This window comes from Myxocyprinus asiaticus, chromosome 2 (genome assembly GCF_019703515.2).
Source record: "Myxocyprinus asiaticus isolate MX2 ecotype Aquarium Trade chromosome 2, UBuf_Myxa_2, whole genome shotgun sequence".
NCBI lineage: Eukaryota > Metazoa > Chordata > Actinopteri > Cypriniformes > Catostomidae > Myxocyprinus > Myxocyprinus asiaticus.
Genome location: NC_059345.1, coordinates 27,632,527 through 27,654,971, shown reverse-complemented (window position 1 = coordinate 27,654,971; position 22,445 = coordinate 27,632,527). Strand labels below are relative to the sequence as shown.

At 39.5% G+C, this 22,445-nt stretch overlaps 1 protein-coding gene across 15 annotated transcripts in view; it reads right to left on the bottom strand.

The window, feature by feature from the left end:
- LOC127450578 (transcription factor SOX-6-like) overlaps positions 1–22,445 on the bottom strand; it is a 178,689-nt gene that overhangs the window by 124,143 nt on the left and 32,101 nt on the right. For 9 of the 15 annotated variants that reach the window (XM_051714843.1, XM_051714899.1, XM_051714819.1 and 6 more), the window contains one exon: positions 17,082–17,132. The exons of 2 other annotated variants lie outside the window; for them this stretch is intronic. In XM_051714843.1, coding sequence (XP_051570803.1) covers positions 17,082–17,125 — 44 coding nt within the window. In that variant the 5' untranslated portion in view covers positions 17,126–17,132. Of the gene's footprint in view, positions 1–6,674; positions 6,800–17,081; positions 17,133–22,445 lie in introns of all 15 variants that reach the window. 4 more of the 15 variants (XM_051714888.1, XM_051714879.1, XM_051714933.1 and 1 more) reach the window with 2 other exon arrangements.

The window sequence follows — 22,445 nt, the reverse complement described above, 5'->3', positions numbered from 1 at the left end:
GTGTCAACGAGAACTGTATGCCCACAGTTTTCAGCATGGAGCTCATGAGGTCATCATTGGCACCCGGTGCCCAGAAAAAAAAAAAACTTGGGCTGGTACAAATGCCGTTTGGACATCTGGAATGCCGGCACACAGTGCCCTGCTTTCTCCAGCCACTGTCCCCCTAATTCCTTTCTTTTCCAAAAATAGGACGCTTTTTTCGCCAGTCGCTAGTCAACCAAATTGGAAAATTTGTGGCATCTAATGAAAAGAAAAGCTGTTTTGTTCCCTTTCATTTTCATCTCATAAATGGGATTTGTGGGGGGGAAGAACACTAAGGAAATTACCTTCAACGCTTCTTTGATTGAGCTGTGCTATTCTGTGTGCTTTTTGGGTGCACAACAGCTCATTAGTTATTACTAATCCCACCGAAGGCAGGGTTTTTTTTGTTTTGTTTTTTGCTGCAACCTACACTGCTCTGTTTCTCATGCATGCTTTTTCCATCCTATTCAGGAAAATCAAATCAAATGTTAGCCTCAGTCACCATTAACTTTTACTGTGTGGAAAAAAAAGATGCAATGAAAGTGAATGGTGACTAATGCTAACATTCTGCCTAACTCTTTGAGTGTTTCACAGATGAAATTCGTACTGGTTTAGAACAACATGTAGGTGCTTAAATGGGTGAACTTTCCCTTTAATATTATCCTCTCTCAGGGTGACGAGATTAATTATTTTTCTATGACATTAGATATCTAAAGGAGGGAACAGGAAGAGAGGGGATCAGGGAGGACTGTGGAGGCAGGGGAGGGGATGAGTTTTGCGAGAGACCACAATTCATGTGACACGTCATTCGGAAAATCAAAACAGGGGCAGTTCATTTGCTCCACCCAGATGAGGCCATGTAAAGATGTCTGATGAATCACCAGGGTCAGCCAGGACACATCTCCAAGATCTACGATTAAGCCTTATTATGATGGGGCAAGTGACATTGATTGCTGATTTAAACCTCTGAAAGTTATTCATTCGCCCCCGTTTAATGGAAAGCATGGGCAACAGTGTGTGGCCAGGGTGACAGGTCGGGTGAAGGGGGCTGAATAAAAACACCCCGCTAAAGGAACTGCTGGCACTCATGTCTGTCAGGAGGTGGTTACAAGTTCCCTACATGACTGACAGCTGATACAAAAAAGCAGAGAGAGAACAGGAAAGATGAGAGGGCGAGAGCAAAAGTCCGTCCATCGATCTGTGTAATTGCCACGAAAATCTGGCTCAGAGAGTACATGAAGGACTGATGTTTTAGCAATGCTAAGATGGAGCAGCCCATGGAGCGGCACAGGGAAAAAGTGGTAAAGTGAATATGAATCATGCTGAACCACGGCCTAATAAAACCAGGAGCTGACAAGCATGGTTGAACAGAAAAATGTGCAGCAGATTTGTATCCAGGCCAGAAAGCAGGCACATTACTGGATTAGCCGCTGACTGATACAGAAAATGTCTCACCCATCTGCTATTAAACCTTGTGTCTGACCACTCGCTTTTCAGCTCTCTGCTCAGTCACACACTCCTGTTTCAGATAAAACAGCACAGTAGTGTCTTAAAAATTTTCTCAACAAACTCGAAAAATATCGAAAATTAACAGTATGGTCAGTGACGGGCTGCCTCAGCGCTGAGCCAGTTGTAAGTAGCAGTATGAAAGTCTGTAACACAATCCGTATGGCAGCCACAAGCGGTTAGAACGTAAGTGTAGACGTGTTGACTAACACCATCGTCTGCATATCGTTCTCTTTTTCTCTTTCACCCCGCTCTTTTCCTGGCAAAGGCAGACACATGCATCATGACGGCCTTTCAGAATGAAATCATTAACTAAATTGCTTTCTTTTAAAAAACCACAAGTATGAGACAGGGGCAGTGTGTATCTGTCTCTGGCTGCTGTCCATCACTTTTTGGTTCCCTTGCAGGCCGGGCTCGGCTCTGTTGTGGTTTGCTGTCGCCACAGCCATCCTGCTCCATGCGGCCGGGACTGGGCTCTGTGACTCGCTTGGTCCTGGTATAAAATAATTGAGTGATCTCAACTGCGCTCTCCCTAAATTCACAAGCTCTTCCAGCAGCACAAAGAATCATTTTGTGTTCCAGTATGTGTGTGTGTGTGTGTGTGTGTGTGTGTGTGTGTATGTACTCAATACTGACTTTATGGATCATCATCGCTGAATCAATCAAAAACATATTAAACAAATATACATTTTGAGCTGGCGACTGAAGCCATTCAGCAGAGGGCTAGTGGGAAGAGTGACTGAGCAGTGAGCAAATTAACACCACTTCTATATGTCATCAAACACAGAGCAAGCCACAACACTAATGTATTTATGACCGAGAGCATGGCAATGTACGAGGCCATAAGAAAGAGAGAATTGAAAGCAAACTATATGACAAAACCCAAAATAAAATGTTTTCAAAGAGCATGTGTGCTCTGACAGAGAGGAGGTGAATAATCCGGGGTTGGGGGCGGGGGAACTGAAGCATCTAGTCTTTGGTAACATTGTATCAGGCACAGAAAGACTTAAATAAGCAAAGCGAACAGAGGGAAGGTAAATAGGTGGTGAAGGCCAGACAAATATTTGATAAGTGGAAAGGTATTGTGGCAATGTGGGACGTATAGCACAGCTCTTCCCTCCTCCCCCTTTCCCTTTATCCCTCTCTCTCCTCCTCTCCCTGTTTCTGTGTGCAAGGCAGCAGATGTGTCTTTCACAGCCTGCGGAGTGTGCAACCGATTCGCAAACAATAGCTAGCCACTGACAAAGGTCATGTTTCTCAATATGTGTGTTATCGGAGGCTGAAAAAACAGGGAGCACGCAGCTAGCCCATGCTTGCCGCACACGGCCCAACATCGTGCGGCACCCACGCATCTGTGCCTCTGTAACCTCTCCACTACAATGCTACTTGAGCCTTCTTAATAAGTCAGTTACACAAGTTTAAGCCACCTCTTTGACCTGTGTTAAGCTAACATTTGGTGTAAACAAGTGCAATCCTATTAACCTAATAATATACACGGAACCATGCTGCTGCGACCTCTTTGAGACTTAACAAGCTTGGGCCATCTGAGCAACAGAGTAATGTGGCTCTGAGCTTTGTGCTAACAAATAGGGTAATAAATTAATCCACAATGCACTTCTTTAAATGAAGGTGCTATTTAGATTGCTTGCATTAAGCCTTTCCACTTAGGCACCTAAAAACAAACACGTCCTCTATCGTTACAGTAATACACATCTAAGGCAGGAAACTCCTGAAATGAACACTAATTAGAGCATAAATAGACCCCATAATCCTCCCAGCTTCAGAGAAACATAGACAGTGTCTATCTCTACACTAGAGCTCCGTCAATTTATCATTGTGCTTGGTGAGCTTGTTTCATTTACAGTGGTGGCACTTAACTTTCTAACTGTTCCTCTCATCATCACAGAGGGAGAAAAAAACAAACTTAGAGATTTATTTTTTATGAATTCAATTTCTAAGTGTTTCCTCTTGAAATTGTGAGCTGCATTATTCATAAAAGTGCTGCATTTTAAAAGCGACATACAACACGTTTTATGTGGCGTTGTGAAAGCATAATGCCGGCAGATGCTCCTTCTGTTTTGTTCTGATGTCACCTCCACAGCAAATGGAGACAGTTTTAGGGTAAATATTTAACAGTGGGCCATTGAGCCAGATACATTTTAAGCATGTGGGGAGCGTGTATGTGTGTACTTGTACTTGTACTTGTGTGTCAGAAAATGCTTCCATCAGTTGTCATTTCTGAAGAGATGATAAATAAGTCAGGTCCACTGCATGGACAACTCACACACCGTATTCATTCATATTAGTTTGTGTGTGAAAATGTCCTCATAAATACAGTGAAACATGTTCAAACTGACTTGTGAGGACATTTGAAGTGTTTGGAAGGCTCAAAAGTCAGCCAAATCATGTTTTTAAATGTAATGTCAACAGGCTTCAGTGAGGGTTAGGTGTAGGGTATATTAAACATCATTATCTTACTATGAAAAACATTGTGTCTATGTGTATATCTTAGAATGTTGGGCTGAATGTGTGTGCTGTTTTAGCTGATTTGACTCTAATGCTGAAATGCTGAAGGCATGTAGGTATTCAAATATGTGTAACTGGTTCTTGATGTAAGGGCCCCCTCGGATCGAGGTTCCTTGTGTGACTTTGTGTTTTCGCACATCAGTGGTGTGGCAGTCTAGGAATAAGACTGTAGGTTATAAGCGCTGCTAAAATACAAGGGGCTTCTCTGGCTTAGAGCTTTCAAGTTAAAATACCAGAATCTGACTGCTTTGGCTTCAGGGATAAAAAGAGGGGGGAAAATGTAAAGTCTGTGAGTGACAGGTTAGGTAATTTAATACTATCACTTCACTGGGCCCTCCACTTTTAAGACACTCAGTATCTCTTCCCCAGTTAGTTGGCATCTTTCTGTCTCTTAGTCTCTCTGTAATGCGGTATGTCACAAGTGTACAGTTGTACCATTTACCATTTGGTTTCCTATCATGACTTCCGGTAGAGTGAACGCTGGCGTGTTTGTTTGCCGCTGCTCTCCATTTTTTTTTTTTTTTCAATGTATTTAGATGCTTTTGATTAGTGGCCTTTTGGAGAAGCGACCTCAGGAAATCGAGATTTATGCTTCTCTTTTATGGACAATCTTATGGACTATTAACTTTTTAGTTTGTTTTGAAATCTACGCCACACTTCAGGAAATTTTACTGGATTACCTCAAAGGAAATAAACACCACTGCACTCACCGATGGTCTTCGCTGGGACTGCTGTGTGCAGTCTTAAATAGGCTGTTTGATTCCCTGTCCATCTTCCATGTCCAGTGGGGCTGGAGTGTGTGGACTTTGAATTCGGGTCGTGCTGGTGGATTCATTGAGGATGTTCTACATTCTGTTGCCCATCTTGGCCTGTTGGAGTTTTGCTGTTGGCCCTCGCCAGTTTCATCGGAGAACTCCCTGCTTGTCTGCAGGTTCATACAGTCCTCTTTTTTCCGACATGGTTTTATTTTACTCATCTCTGGATTTACGGCGTTTTAATTCCTCGGCCCGCCTGTCAGACGGAGTATACAATTATTGCGCTGCACTTGGAATTGCACGTTGCCCCCAGTATGTCTATCGAGGGTTACGCCAACATCCCTGCAGATTAAAGACTGATTCCTCTTACAACCATCACCTACTGGCCATCTGGTCTTCACACCGTCGCATTCTGACTGGTGAAAGTGATATGAAGCGGGGTGTCAATTTTGATAATCTCAGCTTGCTGAAATGCACATCTTTTATATTCCAGTTTTGATGTCCAATTATTAAAGATTGACGTCTTGGGTCCTGCTTTCTGTGCACTTGTGTACAGACCTCCCAGATTCAATAAGAACTTCATCCATCAACTTTCGGACTTTCTCTTTGGACTGGTGTCTTGTTGTGATAGACTTCTGATTCATGGGGATTTTAACATTCACGTATGCTGTCCATCAAAACCTCTGGTAAATTAATTTATCTCCCTCACTGAGTCTTTAAATTTTGTATGACATGTCACTTGTCCTACTCACAATATGGGTCATATGTTGGATCTTTTGTTATCTTATGGTCTTTCAGTATCCAACTTAGAGGTCTTAGATATTGGCATTTCTGACCATTATTCAATAATGTTTGAGTCTGTATCTACTTGTCCTCTCCCTACTTTTTCTCAGCCCTTACGTCACTCCTGGTCCATTCACTTGTCTACTGCCAATCTGTTTGCAGAATTGTATCTAACTCATTTCACAGATGATGTCTTAGCTGGACTCGACATTGAATCATTGGTTGAAGCTTTTAATAAATGTTGTTTTTACACTTGATAATGTCGCTCTGCTTAAGCCAAGGAAAATTAAGGGTGTTTCACAGCCTTGGCTAAATGGCATCACCCGCACTCTCAGACAAGAGTGCAGAAAAGTTTCAGGTATCTTATGATATTTTAAAGGAGTGTTTAACTAACTATCAGAGAGATGTACAGAAAGTGAAAGCCAAGTTTTTCCCTCTACATTAATCTCTGATAACGCAAATCGACCAAAAATATTGTTCAAAACAATTGATTCTGTTTTAAACCCAACTAAAAATGCTTTTCTGGATGCCACCCAAGAGACCTGTGAAACATTTTTAAACTTCTTTACTCACAAAATTGAGCAGATTAAAGGTGCGGTTGTACCTGCACAATTTGATCAACCATTAATTCCTTCACCGTCCAGCTCCCTGACTCACTTTGAACCAGTTACGTCAGCACAGTTAGCAGATGTAGTCTCTAAGATGAAGTGTTTCAGTTACAGGCTGGATATTCTTTCTCCGTGCCTTCTTAAAGAAGTTTTCATGACTATCAGTTCCAGTGTGACAGCTATAATTAACAGCTCATTAGCAAGTGGGGTTGTTCCAAGACGTTTTAAACATGCAATTCCTTTGTTAAAAAAAAAACTTTTTTGGATCCGGCAATACACAACAATTACAGACCAATCTCCAAACTGCCTTTTATTTCCAAAATTTTGGGGAGAGTTGTTTATTCACAGATCTACTCCTATCTAACATTTAACATTTTAGATACATTTCAGTCTGGATTCAGACCCTTGCACAGCACTGAATCTGCATTGTTGAAGGTCACCAAAGATATTTTACTCTCCATGGATTCAGGTTCACCTGTCGTCTTAGTTTTATTAGATCTCAGTGCCACGTTCGACACTATCGACCATAATATTCTTCTCAATCGTCTGGAGTGTATGGTTGGCATCCAGGGTATGGCCCTCCTGTGGTTTTCCTCCTATCTAAAAGAAAGGACGTTCTCTGTTAATTTAGGCAATTTTTTCTTCTACATCGGCTCAATTACAATGTGGTTTCCTTCAAGTGTCGATTTTAGGACCCTTGTTATTTTCACTGTATATGCTTCCTCTCAGCTCTATTTTTCAGAAGTACAGCATATCATATCACTGTTATGCTGACGATTCACAGTTTTATTTCCCAGTGAGTATAGACAAGAATTGTTCATTTGAGAACACCCTAAATTGCTAACAATTTTTTACAATTAAATAAAAGCAAAACCGAAGTTCTGATTTTAGGTTCTTCCACATCCTCCTTACCTGGCTTGATTGCCCAGTTAGGTCCTATGTCGTCAAATGTACAAGATCACGTAAGGAGTCTTGGAGTGATTTTAGACTCCTCATTACTTTTCAATAAGCAGATCAGTGCTGTTGTCAAGGGTAGCTTTTCCCACCTGAGATCTATCGCTAAAATAAAAAAAATGTCTTTCCCATAAAGACTTGGAAATTGTGATCCACTCACTTATTACATCAAGGTTAGACTATTGTAACTCATTGTACATCGGTCTCCCCCAGACTGCCCTTTCCCGCCTGCAGCTAGTTCAAAACGTGGCAACTAGGCTTTTAACAGGGTCAAGAAAGAGAGATCACATTTCCCCGGTTTTAGCATCTCTACACTGGCTTCCTGTGAAATTCAGGGTCGATTTTAAAATTCTGATTTATGTCTACAAGGCACTATCTGGTCTCGCACCCCAATATATCAGTGAACTTCTCCCTTACTCCAATACCAGTGCACTCAGGTCTTCTGATCAACTTTTATTGAGGGTTCCTCGTTGACGCTATAGGTCTAAGGGTAATCGTGCCTTTTCTGTGATAGGTCCTAATCTATGGAATTGTCTCCCTTTCCATGTGAGGTCAGCTTCATCACTAGCTATTTTTAAATCTTATTTAAAAACATATTTTTAATCTGTAGCTTTTGAATAGATCATTGAATAGTTTGAAATGGATAAATACATGATGCTGTATTTAAAGGTTTTCATTTATTTTATTATGTCTTATATTTAACTTTAAATCAATCTGTTTTTATATCACTCTGTCATTATTTATTTGTTTGATCTGTAAAGCACTTTGGGTCAACTTCTGTTGTTTTTAAATGTGCTCTATAAATAAAGGTTGACTTGACTTGATGCCATGCCAATGATAACAGCAATTAGCTGCCAGAGAGGTTTAAACTTTCCCGAAGCTTGCAGAGTCTTAATCCGCAACAACATCGTGATGTATCCAGCACAATGGCAAAAGCAGCCTGCGTTCCTGTTTTGCGTGCCCGCAGTGAGAAGCTTCTCACTTCAGAATCACATTAAAACAGCCTTTTGTTGTCGTCTTCTGGAGAGATGGACACCAGGCTTATGTGCATCTCAAACTGTAGAGAAACACTGGAAGCTTTTGTGATATGAAAAATCGGAGGAAAATAGTCAAAAAAATAAAGAGAAGGAAATTAGCCAAGATGAGAAATCATATGACACAACATAACAATTTGTTATTTTATTTTAATATGTATTTATAAACGAAAAGATATGCGGCAAATTGCAGTTTAGTTGTTTTGTTTTGCCCCCATTATTGTTTTTTTTTTTTAATTAGACGCTAATTCCATGACAGCCATTTTGATTTTTTTGAATGAAAAAATTATAAATCATTAATTCAATACGTTTATCATTCATTTGACTTGATTGTGTTATTATTAGCCTATATTGCCTTATAATGCACAGTCCATCGCGTTTACTCCGCAAAATAAACACCGAAATGAGATGATCTGATTTTTTCCAATTTGTCCGGTTACAGGTTTGGCTATACTCGTGAGGCCCTTTATTGTTTTTAAATTACCTCAGAAATATTGTGAAGCACATTGAAAATAGATTTGTTGGGACATCTGAAGTGGTCATACATCGGCAGAGTTGACAAGGCTCAAACACAAGGCAAGGTTGAAAAGGAAAAATGTTATAGCACTTACTTTAAGCTCACAACAGAATTTCCCACTTCAGTCTCTCTCTGTGACACCATTCCCTGTCTTACCCCCACCCATTTGTCTCAGTGTTTGCATCATGGTCTCTTGCCATGGTCAGGGCCAGCTGGAGAAAATACCTTATATTGAGCAATTCATAAACTCCCAGCATTTCAGCCAGGGAGAACTACACTGACTGTGTTTACAGTAAAAGCACTGGTTACAATGCTTCACAAGCTGACTTGGCCAGAGACTCCCATCATATAACACACACACAAACATACACTCAGGGAATGAAACAAAGGCACCACAACAGGTCTGAGTATGTCTTAACTGAGTTCGCCCCTTTCAAGCATGCTATTATTCCAGCTAATGGCATTCACTGGCCGTCTCTCATTACATGAGTGGGTCTTCAACAAGCCTCTCGATTGATATAGTTAGAGTTAATGCACTATGAACAGATACACTGCTAGTCATCAGTGATCTGCATATTCAATAACTTCCGTAATTACAGGCGCAATTCATCAGATCCAATTTGATTGCAGAGGGGAAGAGAGAGAGAGAGAGAGAGAGAGTGCGAGAGAGAGAGAAAGAGAGAGAGAGAGAGAGAGAGGAACGAAGAGGCTTGATTCCTTGAGGACACAAGCATAATCACAAAACTAACATGATAATTGAAATCTAAATTAAAAGAGTTGGTGTGCCATGTGCAACTGTGTCAAGGCAGAGAGAGCGGAAGTATTTATGGTTTGAAAGCAGAGAAAAGGCATAAATATGCTGATGGAGGGAAAAAGAGAGGGAGAGATGAATGAAATGGCTGGAAGACAAGCTCAAGGACCAGTGAGTCATCACAGGGCAGTTTTCTTAAGCCTCATTGTGCTGGGCACTGCAAAGGCCAATCATCAAGCATTTGGCATGTCGCAACATATTACTGTGAGTCAAAAACCATATAGATGTTATCTGAGGCAAATTTACTTTCTAGTATGTTCACTTTGGAAGATGTCTCCTAATGTCAGTATGACTTATTTTCAGTCAAATTGTTTCTTCTTTCTTCTTCATCTTATTACTTTTAAAAGAGCTATATAGGTTTACTCTGAGATCCCTAAAAGGTTTTCAGAGCTCCTATTTTGGACAATAAGATCTCTTAAGATCTCTTTAACATCACATCTGTTTCTCCTAGATGAGATTAAATGAAGAGCAAATGGAGACCTTTGCTTAAGTCTCCTGTTTTCAAATGTTTCTGAGAAAGATATTGCTCATCAAATTCCTCTAAGACCATATTTTCTGGGCTATACAACCCCTATTAATATTATAACTCTATACTCTTACTGTATGCTAACATTTTTCCCACTTGTGTCTATTTTTATGTATTTTAAGTAATTATAAGAGAGACATTTAAGACAGATGCTTAGTAAGAAGTTTGGTAAGTAAATCCTGAATTGAAACCTATTGAGAAACTCATTAAGTATTCTGAGCTATAAAAGACATTTTCAATTTAGGATTCATCAAGTATGAGAGGATGCAAATCTGCTGTTTGCCAAAAAAGAAAAAGAAAATGAAAAAAGGTCTATTGTCAATGAGTCCTAAACACCTGAATTCCAGACTGGCTTAACTGAGAACTGTTTTCCATGCCGAAATGATTCTATCGGATTAACGGTAATCATACACTGCCTGGCCAAAAAAAAAAAAAGTCTAAGCAGATACTTAAGAGCCTATGATTGAATCATTATTGCAGTGATTAATATGTTTCAGCTGGAAACAATTCTTTTAACCCTAACTGATGCAGTGTGTAGCTTCTCATTTCTTAAACAACCATGTCGGAAGACGTATCCCGTGGTCGTGGAAAAGATGTTACTGTGTTTCAGAAAGGGCAAATTATTGGCCTGCATCAAGCAAAGAAAACAACTAAGGAGATTGCTGAAATCACTGGAATTGGGTTAAGATCTGTCCAACGCATTATTAAAACCTGGAAGGATAGTGGTGAACCGTCAGCTTCACGGAAGAAATGTGGTCGGAAAAAAATCTTGATTGATTGTGATTGGAGATCACTAAAACGCTTGATGAAGTCACATCGTAAAAAATCGACAGAAGAACTCACAGCTAAGTTAAACAGCGAAAGTAAGAGCATTTCCACATGCACAATGCGACGAGAACTAACGGTCCAAAGACATCCTATCAGGAAAAAAGAGCTTCTCACAATTGTCCTGCAGGTGGGTGGAGGAGTTCATGATGTGCTCAGATCATTTCCTTTCCTATCCCCCTCTCAACCATTGGCATGCAAAGCAGGCGAGCTTTACAATCTCTCCCATCTGCTGGACTCCTCCTCAGCCCTCAATAACAGTTATCAGTAATGCCAAATTCATTAACCTGTGCTGCTGCTACAGTGGCCCTAACCATAAATTAGGTTAATGTGAGAGGACATATTCCACCGCTAATAGGGGATATAAAATGGATGAGGGAAATGAAGGGACAGTGATTGTAGATCATAAACATATTGTCCCTGACAAAAAGTGTTAATGGCTCTTTGTTCATTTTTTACTGCATGACAAATGTTTTCTGAAGGACATCAAAGGGTTAGGAAAAAATAATAATGATGTTATCTTAGATAATTGCTAATGTATAAATATTTTACTGTGGCATTTTCTGATTAAACTTTAACACTTTATCTCTACTTACTAATTTATTGTCTGATTTTACTTGTCCTTCAGTATATAAGACACACTCTGATTTAATAGAATGCAAGATATGACGACATTGATAATCTGCCAGAAAGCATAATTGTAGGATGCCTGAATAATACTCAGGGTTTCCACACCTTTTGACCAATGAACTTGCATGTCCTTTTTCTATGATTACTAGATAAGATTTTTGGATATCATTTTAAAGAGACTGCATTCACAAAGAGCAATTTTTTAGCCAATGGAACATTTTAGAGTAAAGCATAACAAGTATTTTATACTAGTATTTACTAGTATTCATATAATGTATTTTCACTTCAGAATTTTCCAGGGCTTTTCCAGGTCTGGAAATCACAATGGCAAAATTCCCTTATATGTTCAGGTATTGCATGACTGTGGGAACTCTGGAATTGTTTTAGGTATGAACATATTGATGTTTGACGATTACAGTAAATATAGAAAGTAGAATAAAGTTGCAAAACAGGCAAGAAAACAGCTAAGACCCTAGTTATCTGTGAACAAAAAGTGGCAGGAACAAACATAGTAGTGAAAAAAAACTCTTCTGCTCTTCCCACCCTCCATTGCACAGGGAATAAAGATGGGAATGACTGGAGGCTGTCCAAACATCATCCGACAGCTTCTTCTAATTGTAGGAGTTATTTTTCCTCCAGATCTCAGGCGTAAATCTAGTTGGTGTTTATTCACAGTAAGTAAGGAACAAGTCGTTTTTGGCCATGGAGCATTTTTGTTCCTGGATGCTATACTGCATCACTTCCTTATAGGTCTACCTCCCTACACCTCCACTTTCTCTTCTTCCTTCTCCCTTCAAGAAGTGTTGAGAACAGCCAATCTGCAGGTCTCATGTCCACCACTGCGCCAAAAAACAGGACACCCAAAACAAACTGCTATTGTTCAAGAGGACATCGACCTTTGCTGTCCTCGGATTACATGGCGATCTCTTGTCTTTTCTATCCTCCAGCAGTCTTCCCAAACAACTCTTACCAAAGAGCCTATTAGGCCAGAATTCCACTTTGTTGTTAAAAAGCGTCTTGCCGTTTCAGAGTACTCGCTCTTTCATTTCTATTTTTCAATCAAAGGTGGTGGAGGAACAGAAGTCCATTGTTCCTCTCGCAGATGGAAGCTGGAGTTACTAAGGCAACAGCTCTAATCCCTCTTTTTACCACCTTTCTTTATATTATTGGCCCATCAAGTGGTACCTTTTAACTCAGGAGCTAGAGGGGCCAGCGGGGACGCTCCCTCTGTCTAATTAGCTGTGATTCTTGCTGCATGTTCATGATGAGCTAATCGAACATTTGCAAAATAATGACATACCGGGAGCAGCTATTCCTTCTCCTGAGGCCCTGCTATAAGAATAACAATAATGATTCTATTATCGAGGAGCGAACATTAAAATGCCTCTCTGCCACAACAACAGAGAAGGTAATTGTACTGGTGTTGTCCACACAATCAACAACCTATTGTTGGTGACTTGAAAAAACAAAGGCGCAGAAAATGGGTGCCACGGTGATTGGTCTGCTCTGCCATGTGGGGCCCATGCAGAATTGTCTGGCAAAGAAGGCCCTTGATAGAACGCTAACTACCCTGGAAAAAGGGCTTGGATGAAGACAACTGACTGGCTTTTCAAAAAAAAATGCCCTTTCTCTCTTGTTTTTTGTGTCTGGGCCTCTTTCTCTCACCGCATAAATAACCACCAATCCGCATTAGACCACAACTATTCATACAGTGAATAGGGCTGGGCCACAGCAGCACATCTTTCAGAAGGGTTAGGTAGCCTCTGTGTGCTAGACCAAGGAAGATCTTAGCCTGTTTGCACAGAATAAAGAAAGCATATTATGTTGTATCTATGTTGATCTTAGTTTCCATATAGAAAGAGGCAAGCATGACCTAGAATCAACCATTCACACTTCTTGGTTGGTTTACTTCACTAAAGCATAAGGTTTACATTTTCTAGCTCAGCTGTCACAAAATAAGGCTCATAAACCAAACTCAAAAATGTCATTGAAGTGACTGATGGCTATAAACAAAATAACTAACCATAGAGAATAATATCAATTAATCATCAGCATGCATGGCAAATGAGCATGACACCAGAAGTGCTGGAATCCAATCCGAAGTTCGAGTAAAATCTGAAATGAGTGTTTCAGAGTGATGGCATTTAGTCATAAGAATCCTCATGTGCTGACTGGTGTGAGAACGGCTCTTTGTTTGTATGAGCAGGGGCAGAGGGGAGAGGGAATGCTAAGTGGGCCCCCTTTGCCTAGTCAACCTTCAGTGTGTTTCATTTATCTTCATCTTGTTAGAGTAAATTAATTAACAATCTAGCTGTTACACACTTTCTCCTTTCATTACATCAAATAATGGCAGAGATGGAGGAGGAGGTCCTCTCCTCTGGGATTAGCTTGGAACTGCTGAAGACATCTCTCTCTCTCTCTCTCTCTCTCTCTCTCTCTCTCTCTCTCTCTCTCTCTCTCTCCCACTTTTCTCTCCCTCCCTGTCTCTTTATTTAGCCCACCCTTATGCTAAATTTCCCAGCTATCAATTTTTTGACATGATCAAAGAAAAAACGGCAATGTCCATTATGGAACCCAACCCAAGATAAATAAATTCAGCTTCTTTTAAGAATGATAATTAATCTTTGATGGAAAACAGAGCTTTAACATTTCACTGTCTACTGTATAATACAGTAAATGTCTGTGAAAATTTATTTTTAAGGTTAAAAAAAAAAAAACTTTAAATAACTTCGAAAAAAATAATATAGAGACCATGGTTAAAGAATTCACCAGCAGCTGTTTAAATCTAAGTTCTCTGTGTACAGAATTACATTTTGATGTGTTTCAAAATGACTACAATAATCACTGCATACATTTGAATATGAATTGCTGGGGAGAGGATAACTCTGACTACTGGTACAATACACAAATGATGATTGATAACTAAAGACGATTAATAGAAAGTTCTTTCTAGGGACTGAAACTAAAAAGATTTGACTAATCTCTGCTCACCCTATCAGAACAGAGCTAGGGAGAAAGTTAATTATTTCTTATTAAGATAAATCTACATGAACACTTTTTACATTCTGTTATTAATAATTTTCCGGAGACCCCACTCTGCTCTGCCAAATAAGAAGATACTATTACCATTGTCCAAGCAAAAGTGTCCATCCTAAGGCAACATATCTCTCCTCCAATCACATAATTGTATTTTCTAATGTGACAGAAAGTTGATTTTAAGAGCATAATGATGCATTTATTCCAGATTATTGTGGTAATTCAGAAAAAGAACAAAGTGAAATGGAAATCTTTGGCATTACCGAATGTAAATGGGGTGACCTTTATACCATTGCTTTCTTTCTTGGTAAGAGTTCGAACATCTTGATGGATTAGTGAGGAAGTGATAAGGTGTCACTTACTGTCCTCTCTTAACCTCCTGCCCCCTCCCTCCCCTCCAGCCCCGCCCCAATGTATCTAGTTATCCTCCTTCAACAGGTGGCTACAGTCAAAGACAATCCTCCATTCTGCAGCACTAAAGAAGGAAGGTGGGTGGATAAAAGCATCATGCTGACAATAATCCAGCCTGCTTTAGCAGATCCTGCTGCCAAGGGCGATATAAGTGGGTCACATATCTGCCAACAAACTCATCAGCAGTAGCAGGGACACTTACAATTTTATAACCATAAAGAGAATTTAAACATCCTGACTGATGTTTCTGTACTGATGATCTAACCGATAAATCGATAAAGAACACATGCATATTTGCCACAGATTGTCCTGAAAGCATGTGATTATTTGGAAACGCACTGAAAGACACTTGTCTATGGTCAGTGTGATCAAAGATCCTCCTTTCTGCTCTTTCAGGATTAGTGAGGGTCAATCAGTTTCAGTAATCTCCCAACAAATCACTATAGTGGGGATCTCTAGGATACTTTTTTTCTTCTAATAACCTTTCATTGTCATGACTTTAAAATATACTTGAGAGTGTAGCATATACAAAAGTGTGCATATTGCAATAGGAACTAAACAAAAGTCAGTTTTTTTATTATTTTATTTTTTGCTGTGTTTTGTCAACATGAAGCAACCAATTTGACTTCTTTAATATAACATACTTGTAAATGAAACAGAATATTCAACAGAGCTTGATTATATCAACTGGTAATTGATTGGATCATGAAAAGTTGGTGTTCCATGCCAGAACCCATTTTTGAGGAGGCCCAACACATCCCAATGGTAACGCTTCTTTTTCAAATCTATCACAATCTATAATAACATTAATTTTAACCAGCATTCAAGCGGAATTAAATATTTCAGAAAGGCTCCTAGTAATTGGAAATAATCTCTTAATAGCTATTTGGCTATTGGTTAACATTTATTTCCCCTGCCCACACTGTCTAGGCGACGTTAACTTAAAAAAGTAATTCAGAAGCACAGCTAGTTGTTACATTTTGATGAACTATTAAAAATGCATTTTTAGTATTTGTATATATATATATGTGCTCTGATGAATAATGCACTGTAAGACCAGGAATGTTCTTTAAGAAGGTAAATAGAGTCAATTTTCATTCCATGCTGGCATTTAATGTTTAAAAAGCTATGATTACAGGTGCTTTTCTTTACTTTTATTCAAATTTTTTATATATTAATCACTTTTAAATCAAGTAACATTCATTATTGAATAGCATTATTGCATTTGTATGGATTCTGACAGATTGGAAAGAGAATAAAAATTATTTTAATTTAATCAAATAAATGACCTTTTGAAAAAGAAGAAGAGGATTCATTAGCTTTAGCAAAGTTAGCTTTGAAAGACAGCAGCTTTGAAAGGCAGATGCTGCTGTTTTTAATGAGAGATTACTAATTAGGCTTGCTAGCAGTTCAAGTCTGGAGAAAGTGCCTTGTACAAAGAGAGAACAGCCAATGGCTAACACACTGTTATTTACTTCCTCTGTGCAGAGACACACGGCACACATTCTTAATTAGAAGCACAGGAAGGTGGAGGGGGTGGAGGGGCGTCCAAACTCGCTTTGACTGCAGTTATAACACAAACACACAAAACAGGAAATGTGAGAATCACAAATTGAGTGCCGCCCCACCCCGACCTGACCGATCAGCATGAGGGGAAGGTGACAGACATGTACATGTAGTATGAGGGGTGAAACCTGTCTATCATCCTCTGACAGACAGGGGTTGAGGTGGGGGGCACACGGTGTATGAAGGGTCTGATTATTGGCAGGGTGGAAGTGTGAACATGTCAGGGAGATATACTTAGGAGTCTAAATGGATAGTTTACCCAGAATTAAAATTCTGTCATCATTTACTCACTTGCATGTTGTTCCAAGTCCATGTGACTTTCTTCTTTTGTGTTTCACAGAATAAAGAAAGTCATGCAGGTTTGGAACAACATGAGGTTGAGTAAATAATGACAGCATTTGGATTTTGAGGTGAACTATCCCTTTAAGCATACACACAAACAGATGTAAATAACACATCATCCCACGAGTTTGCTAATGCTAGGTGGCGTGATATCAGGATCTGTGAAAGGAAAGATGAATTTAGCCCATTTGACCCCCCGTGGAAACGAAAGAGAAACTAAAGCAACTAACCTCAGTAAAAAGCTGCTACGCAGAAAGCCCTCCATGTTCAGCATTTGGGTTCTGTAGCAGGAGAAATACATAGAGAGCCATTGTAACTTAGCGAATACACGTTAACACAGCAACTTTAAAACAGTAATAGAAACAGACTAAACCGCCAACACATCCTTGACTGTCCCTGAAACATTTTCTCTTCCAAACCGAACTGAAGAACAAAGACGGAACAATCCCCACAACTCCACTAATAGCTTTTCATCCATCTTTTCAGAGAAACAGACATTTGTCATTAGCGTACATGGTTTTCCAGTGCTGTTTTTGATGATATGTTATCGTATGACAGCGGTTCCTGGATGCTGCTCCTCCCAAAGCACAAAGTGTGGTGGTCCAGCTGTAGACCATGTGTGGCAGGGCCGCAACAGCCCCTCGGAGCTGGACCACAGGGGCCCACATAGGGCAAATTCAAGATGGCGCCAATTCTGGGCTATGCACCCAACGGGGAGGCGGGAGGATGTGGTCATGATATCACCACGCACGGAGGCTGTTCATAAAGCATAACACCGCAAATTTTGGAGCACATGTTTGGAAATTGAGTCCAAAAGATTTCCATTAGTCTCTGTTCTTGGTCTTCCCTGCTGAAAAGACCAGTTTAACCAGCATGCAATTCCCATGCTGGTATAGGCTGGGTTATGCTGGTTTGGTGCTGGTCTAGCTGGTGGACAATCATAGCCATGATTTTATTATCATCAAAACCTTGCTGGTGAAGCTGGTTGACCAGCATGGTCTTTCTGATGAAGCCGGTTAAGCTAGTTTAAAAGCCTGGTGGGGACACCAGCACACCAGCATTCAATACTGGGGGACCAGCACCCAAAACACAACATAAGCTGGTGACCAGCAAAGCTGGTCTTTTCAACAGGGTTTACAATACATGCATATATGTGTTTGTGTGTGTGTGTGTGTGTGTGTGTGTGTGTGTGTCTTCTTAAGTAATCTGCTAAACAAAAGAAAATGTAAAGTGCACAGTGGGGTTTAAAGGGGCAAGAATATGTTTTAACTACAGTTCTGCTAACTACAATTAAAATAAAATCACTCCTGAATACACATCAATCACAATAACGCTTGAGTCATAGCAGTTCAAAGTTCCCCATCTGCATGGATCCTCTCCCTTGATCTCACTTTCAGTCCCTCCTGAAGCGACGACTGGAGATTGTGCATTTTCAGAGTTGTTTTTTTCTTCCTGAAAAATACAATACTGCAGAAGCAGAATTCATCAAGTGCTGAAACTAATTAGCAATTTCCCTCATGCTCTAACACCCCACTCCCTCTCTCACATCATCATCATCATAAATATGAGACACATCAGACTCAAAAGACATCCAGTTTTCTGCCTCTTAAATGCTTTCGCTTTCTTTTACATGGGTGTAATTTTCCCCATGCCTCTCCCCTCCCTTCTCTCTCTCTCTCTCTGTGGCGAGTTGTGCTGCTGTGGCTGGGTAGAGACAAAGCCACTGAGAGAATGGAAAGAGTGAGATCAGAGAACCCCAAGGACACTGCGCCTTTCAGGCCGGTCAGCACTTAGCAGGCCAGAGGACCCGTAAGACCCACTGAGATTTTTCTCACAGTCAGGTGTCTAAGGGGGATGGGAAAGGAGAGTTTTTGGCCACAGGCCCTCTGTTCACATAATACCCAGTGCTGCCACACCAGTGACAACGTAAGAAAACAACAGTAAAAACGCAACAGAGGCAATCAAGTGTGTCTCCTCACCAACACTCTTGTACACACTCTCACACACTCTGCCTCTCTCTCAGCAACTTTTGCTTTTGTTAGGGGGCAGCAAGAAGACAGCAAAAACACATGCACACTGACAATGTCTGTCTAAAGTATTTGGATAGTGTACTCTTAGCAAAGAGAGAGGAGAGGTTAGATTAAAATGTGGTTTGAATGTGAGGTTTGTTTGCTCTGCTTTAATTAAATAAGCAGAATAAAGTAGAAAAATAAATATGCATATACAAATTTCATTAAATTATCTTTATATAGTAAAATAACACACTAAGTGTCCGGTGAGTTAACTGACACAAAACTTGAATACGTTACTGGCCCATACGGTATACATCTACAGCACTTATAGTAAATAGTGATTGCGATTTTTCAATTTTGCTGCAATTGTACACTGAGTAAATCTCATATCACAGGTCCAGGTCACATTTCACTCCAAAATCGAAAGAAAAAAAGATACAAATTTCATAAAAAAATAAAGCCTATATTTAGGAGCATTATTGTTAGCATTATTATTATTTAGCATTTTTTCAATTCTCAGAGGTACACCTGGACACCTGGACACCGTTTTTCTTGGTTGTTGGCAGATAGGTATTCCAAGCTTCTTGGAGAATTTGCCACAGTTCTTCTATCTACTTAGGCTGTCTCAATTGCTTCTGTCTCTTCATGTGATCCCAGACTGACTCTATGTTCAGTGGGGGGCTCTGTGGGGGATATGCCATCTGTTGCAGGGCTCCCTGTTCTTCTATTCTATTCTATTTGCAAAAGGAATGTTTGGGAGTCTAAAATGTATATTTCCTACTGATACACTAAAGCTGAAGATATAAATAACCATCTTAAGACAAATGTTTTTGTGAAAATCTTATGCACCTAAGAATTTTGCACAGTACTGTATATAAAATTATAATTGATAATTTATAATAATTAATATATATATATATATATATATATATATATATATATATATATATATATACTACCGGTCAAAAGTTACTTATTCTTTATTATAATTTTTTTCTTCACATTTTAGAATAATAGTAAAGTCATTAAAACTATGGAATAACATAAATGGAACTATGGGAATTATGTTGTGACTAAACAAAATCCAAAATAAATCAAAACTGTGTTATATTTTAGCATCTTCAAAGTAGTCACCCTTCACCTAGAATTTGCAGACATGTACTCTTGACATTTTCTCAACCAACTTCTTGAGGTATCACCCTGGAATGCTTTTTAAACAGTATTGAAGGAGTTCCCATCTATGTTGGGCACTTATTGGCTGCTTTTCTTTATTATTTGGTCCAAGTCATCAATTTCAAAAACGTTTTTTTTTTTTATTACATTTTAGTTTTATAATGAAATAAATTAATATGGTGGCACAATTATATTTTTGTCTACAAAACTAATTTCAAACATTTAAGCATACGCCTTCATATCAAAAGATTTTTAAGATCATGAGAAACATTTCAGTCAAGTGTTTCAAAACTTTTGACCGGCAGTGTATATATAAGAGAAATCACTGGGACATTTTCTTGACAGTTTTCCTGAGATTCACCCTCCTGCAGATGGTATTCTGTATATCTGACTACTCTGTACACTCTTAGCAGTTATATATAGTGCTACATGTTATACTAGAGTTCATCATTGATACATTGAAACAGTAGCATTGAAGAGATTAGTATCTCTCTCTCTCAGATTTTCTCACCCTCTGACTGCTGCATTACCTCATTACTGCCATCGCCTGCAACCCAAAAAAATCCATTGTGGAAACAGAAAAAACAGATACCTGTGTGTGGGGACTGAGGTGCGATTTGGAGACTGAGCTGAGGAAAAAGTGACTGAGCCACACTGTATTGTCTCAGCATATCTACATAAAATAAATAAAGCGGCAACGCTTAAATTTAGAACAGGCCGTGTTGCAAGGGAAGATCGACATCAGTTTTAAAAGTTGAGCTTTTTCTCCAAAGAGCCGAAGACCTGCCAAGAACCGCTTCTGCCCAAGCGAAGTCTCCCACCATCTGCATCAAATGTGCTCCATTAAAACAGTACCATATGGACAACAAGCCCTTGCTATTAACACGGCTTCTGTATGGCCCCCCTCGCTAACGCAACACACATTTCAAACTTTCAGTCAAATTGACTGGCTAAATTAATGTAGTGCTATGGAAACTGGGTGGGCTCGGGCACAGAGAAGAAAATCCCGGAGATTCTGCTGATAGCAGGCTTAAATTATCCTACGTGCTATCACAATCTGTTCTATGTGTGTTCTGCAGGCAGCAGGGGGAAACTGAGAGCCGGAGAACTTAATTTAGGGTGACATAAAAGACTTGTTATATCTTTATTCACCGACTATTTTTTATATACAGGACCTTAAGGACAGAAAATGCCACAAAACAACTTTAATGACTAACATCTTCAGTTTAAAGACTTTCTATTGTGTAAGAACTGCAGTGCACAAGCTGCGTATCATTTCTTCCGTGAAGAAGATGATCATGTCTTCCTCCAGCAGTCAAGAAGGCACTGATTAAAACCTTGAGGGTGTGGGATGTGATAATGCGACGCCGTGGCGCTGCAGTGGCGACACCCCTCCTCAGCAAATAGGAGGGAGTCAACGCGACCCCACCCACAGACTATAAAGCGCTTTTATTATTCATTGCACACGACGTCATAATTTGGTTCTCTTTTCTGCTGCTCACACATGTATGGCACACATCAAATCAATTAGGCCTTTATGGCTTTAACCCGACCCAATGGTTCACTCCATTTCTGTTTGTTTATTTTTTCCCATCTCAGGGCCTTAAACACTGTTCATAATTAGAGTGGGAAAAAAGGGGGATATTTTTCCTCAGAGTGCTGAACGGTGACAGCTATTAGCGGAAAACACATGACATAAATACACATTATGTGCATTTCCTCATTTAATAAATAATTCCTGGACTAATAACGCTGTAGTGCCTGTAATCAGAAATCGACATGACATGGCTGCACCTTCTCGTCTGGCTTAAATGAAATGATGAAATGTGCCAATAATAACGGCTCATGGTGTCATCTGATCTCCAGTGCTGGCAGGTCTGCATCTAAGTGCTCAATGAAAGCACACTGTGCAGGGGTGACACTCAATGGAGAAAGTTTAATTGAGAATGTAATAGGAAGTTCAGGCTTTTGTGTCACCCACATACAAATATTCAGCATTGGCTGCGCTTATTTACAAGAGTTCTGCTTTCAGTTCTCTTGAGTTAAACACTCTTAGGTGAAGATAATATTCAGATTCAGAAATCTCATTTTTAAATATAAACAGAGAATTACAACTCAGGTATAATAATAATAATAATTATATATATATATATATATATATATATATATATATATATATATATATATATATATATATATTAACAGAGAATTACAACTCAAATATAATAATAATAATTCAGAGATTATGTTATATTGGAACAACTGTGGGTTGTCTTCAGTTCAGAAATATCAATGATTTTTCTAATATACAAGGGGGGTAAGTTGAGGAGGAGGAAAACTACTACACTGTCATGCGAAGGCAAAATCCATAAACTACACATTTTGTCTAAATGTTGTTATGACCAACGG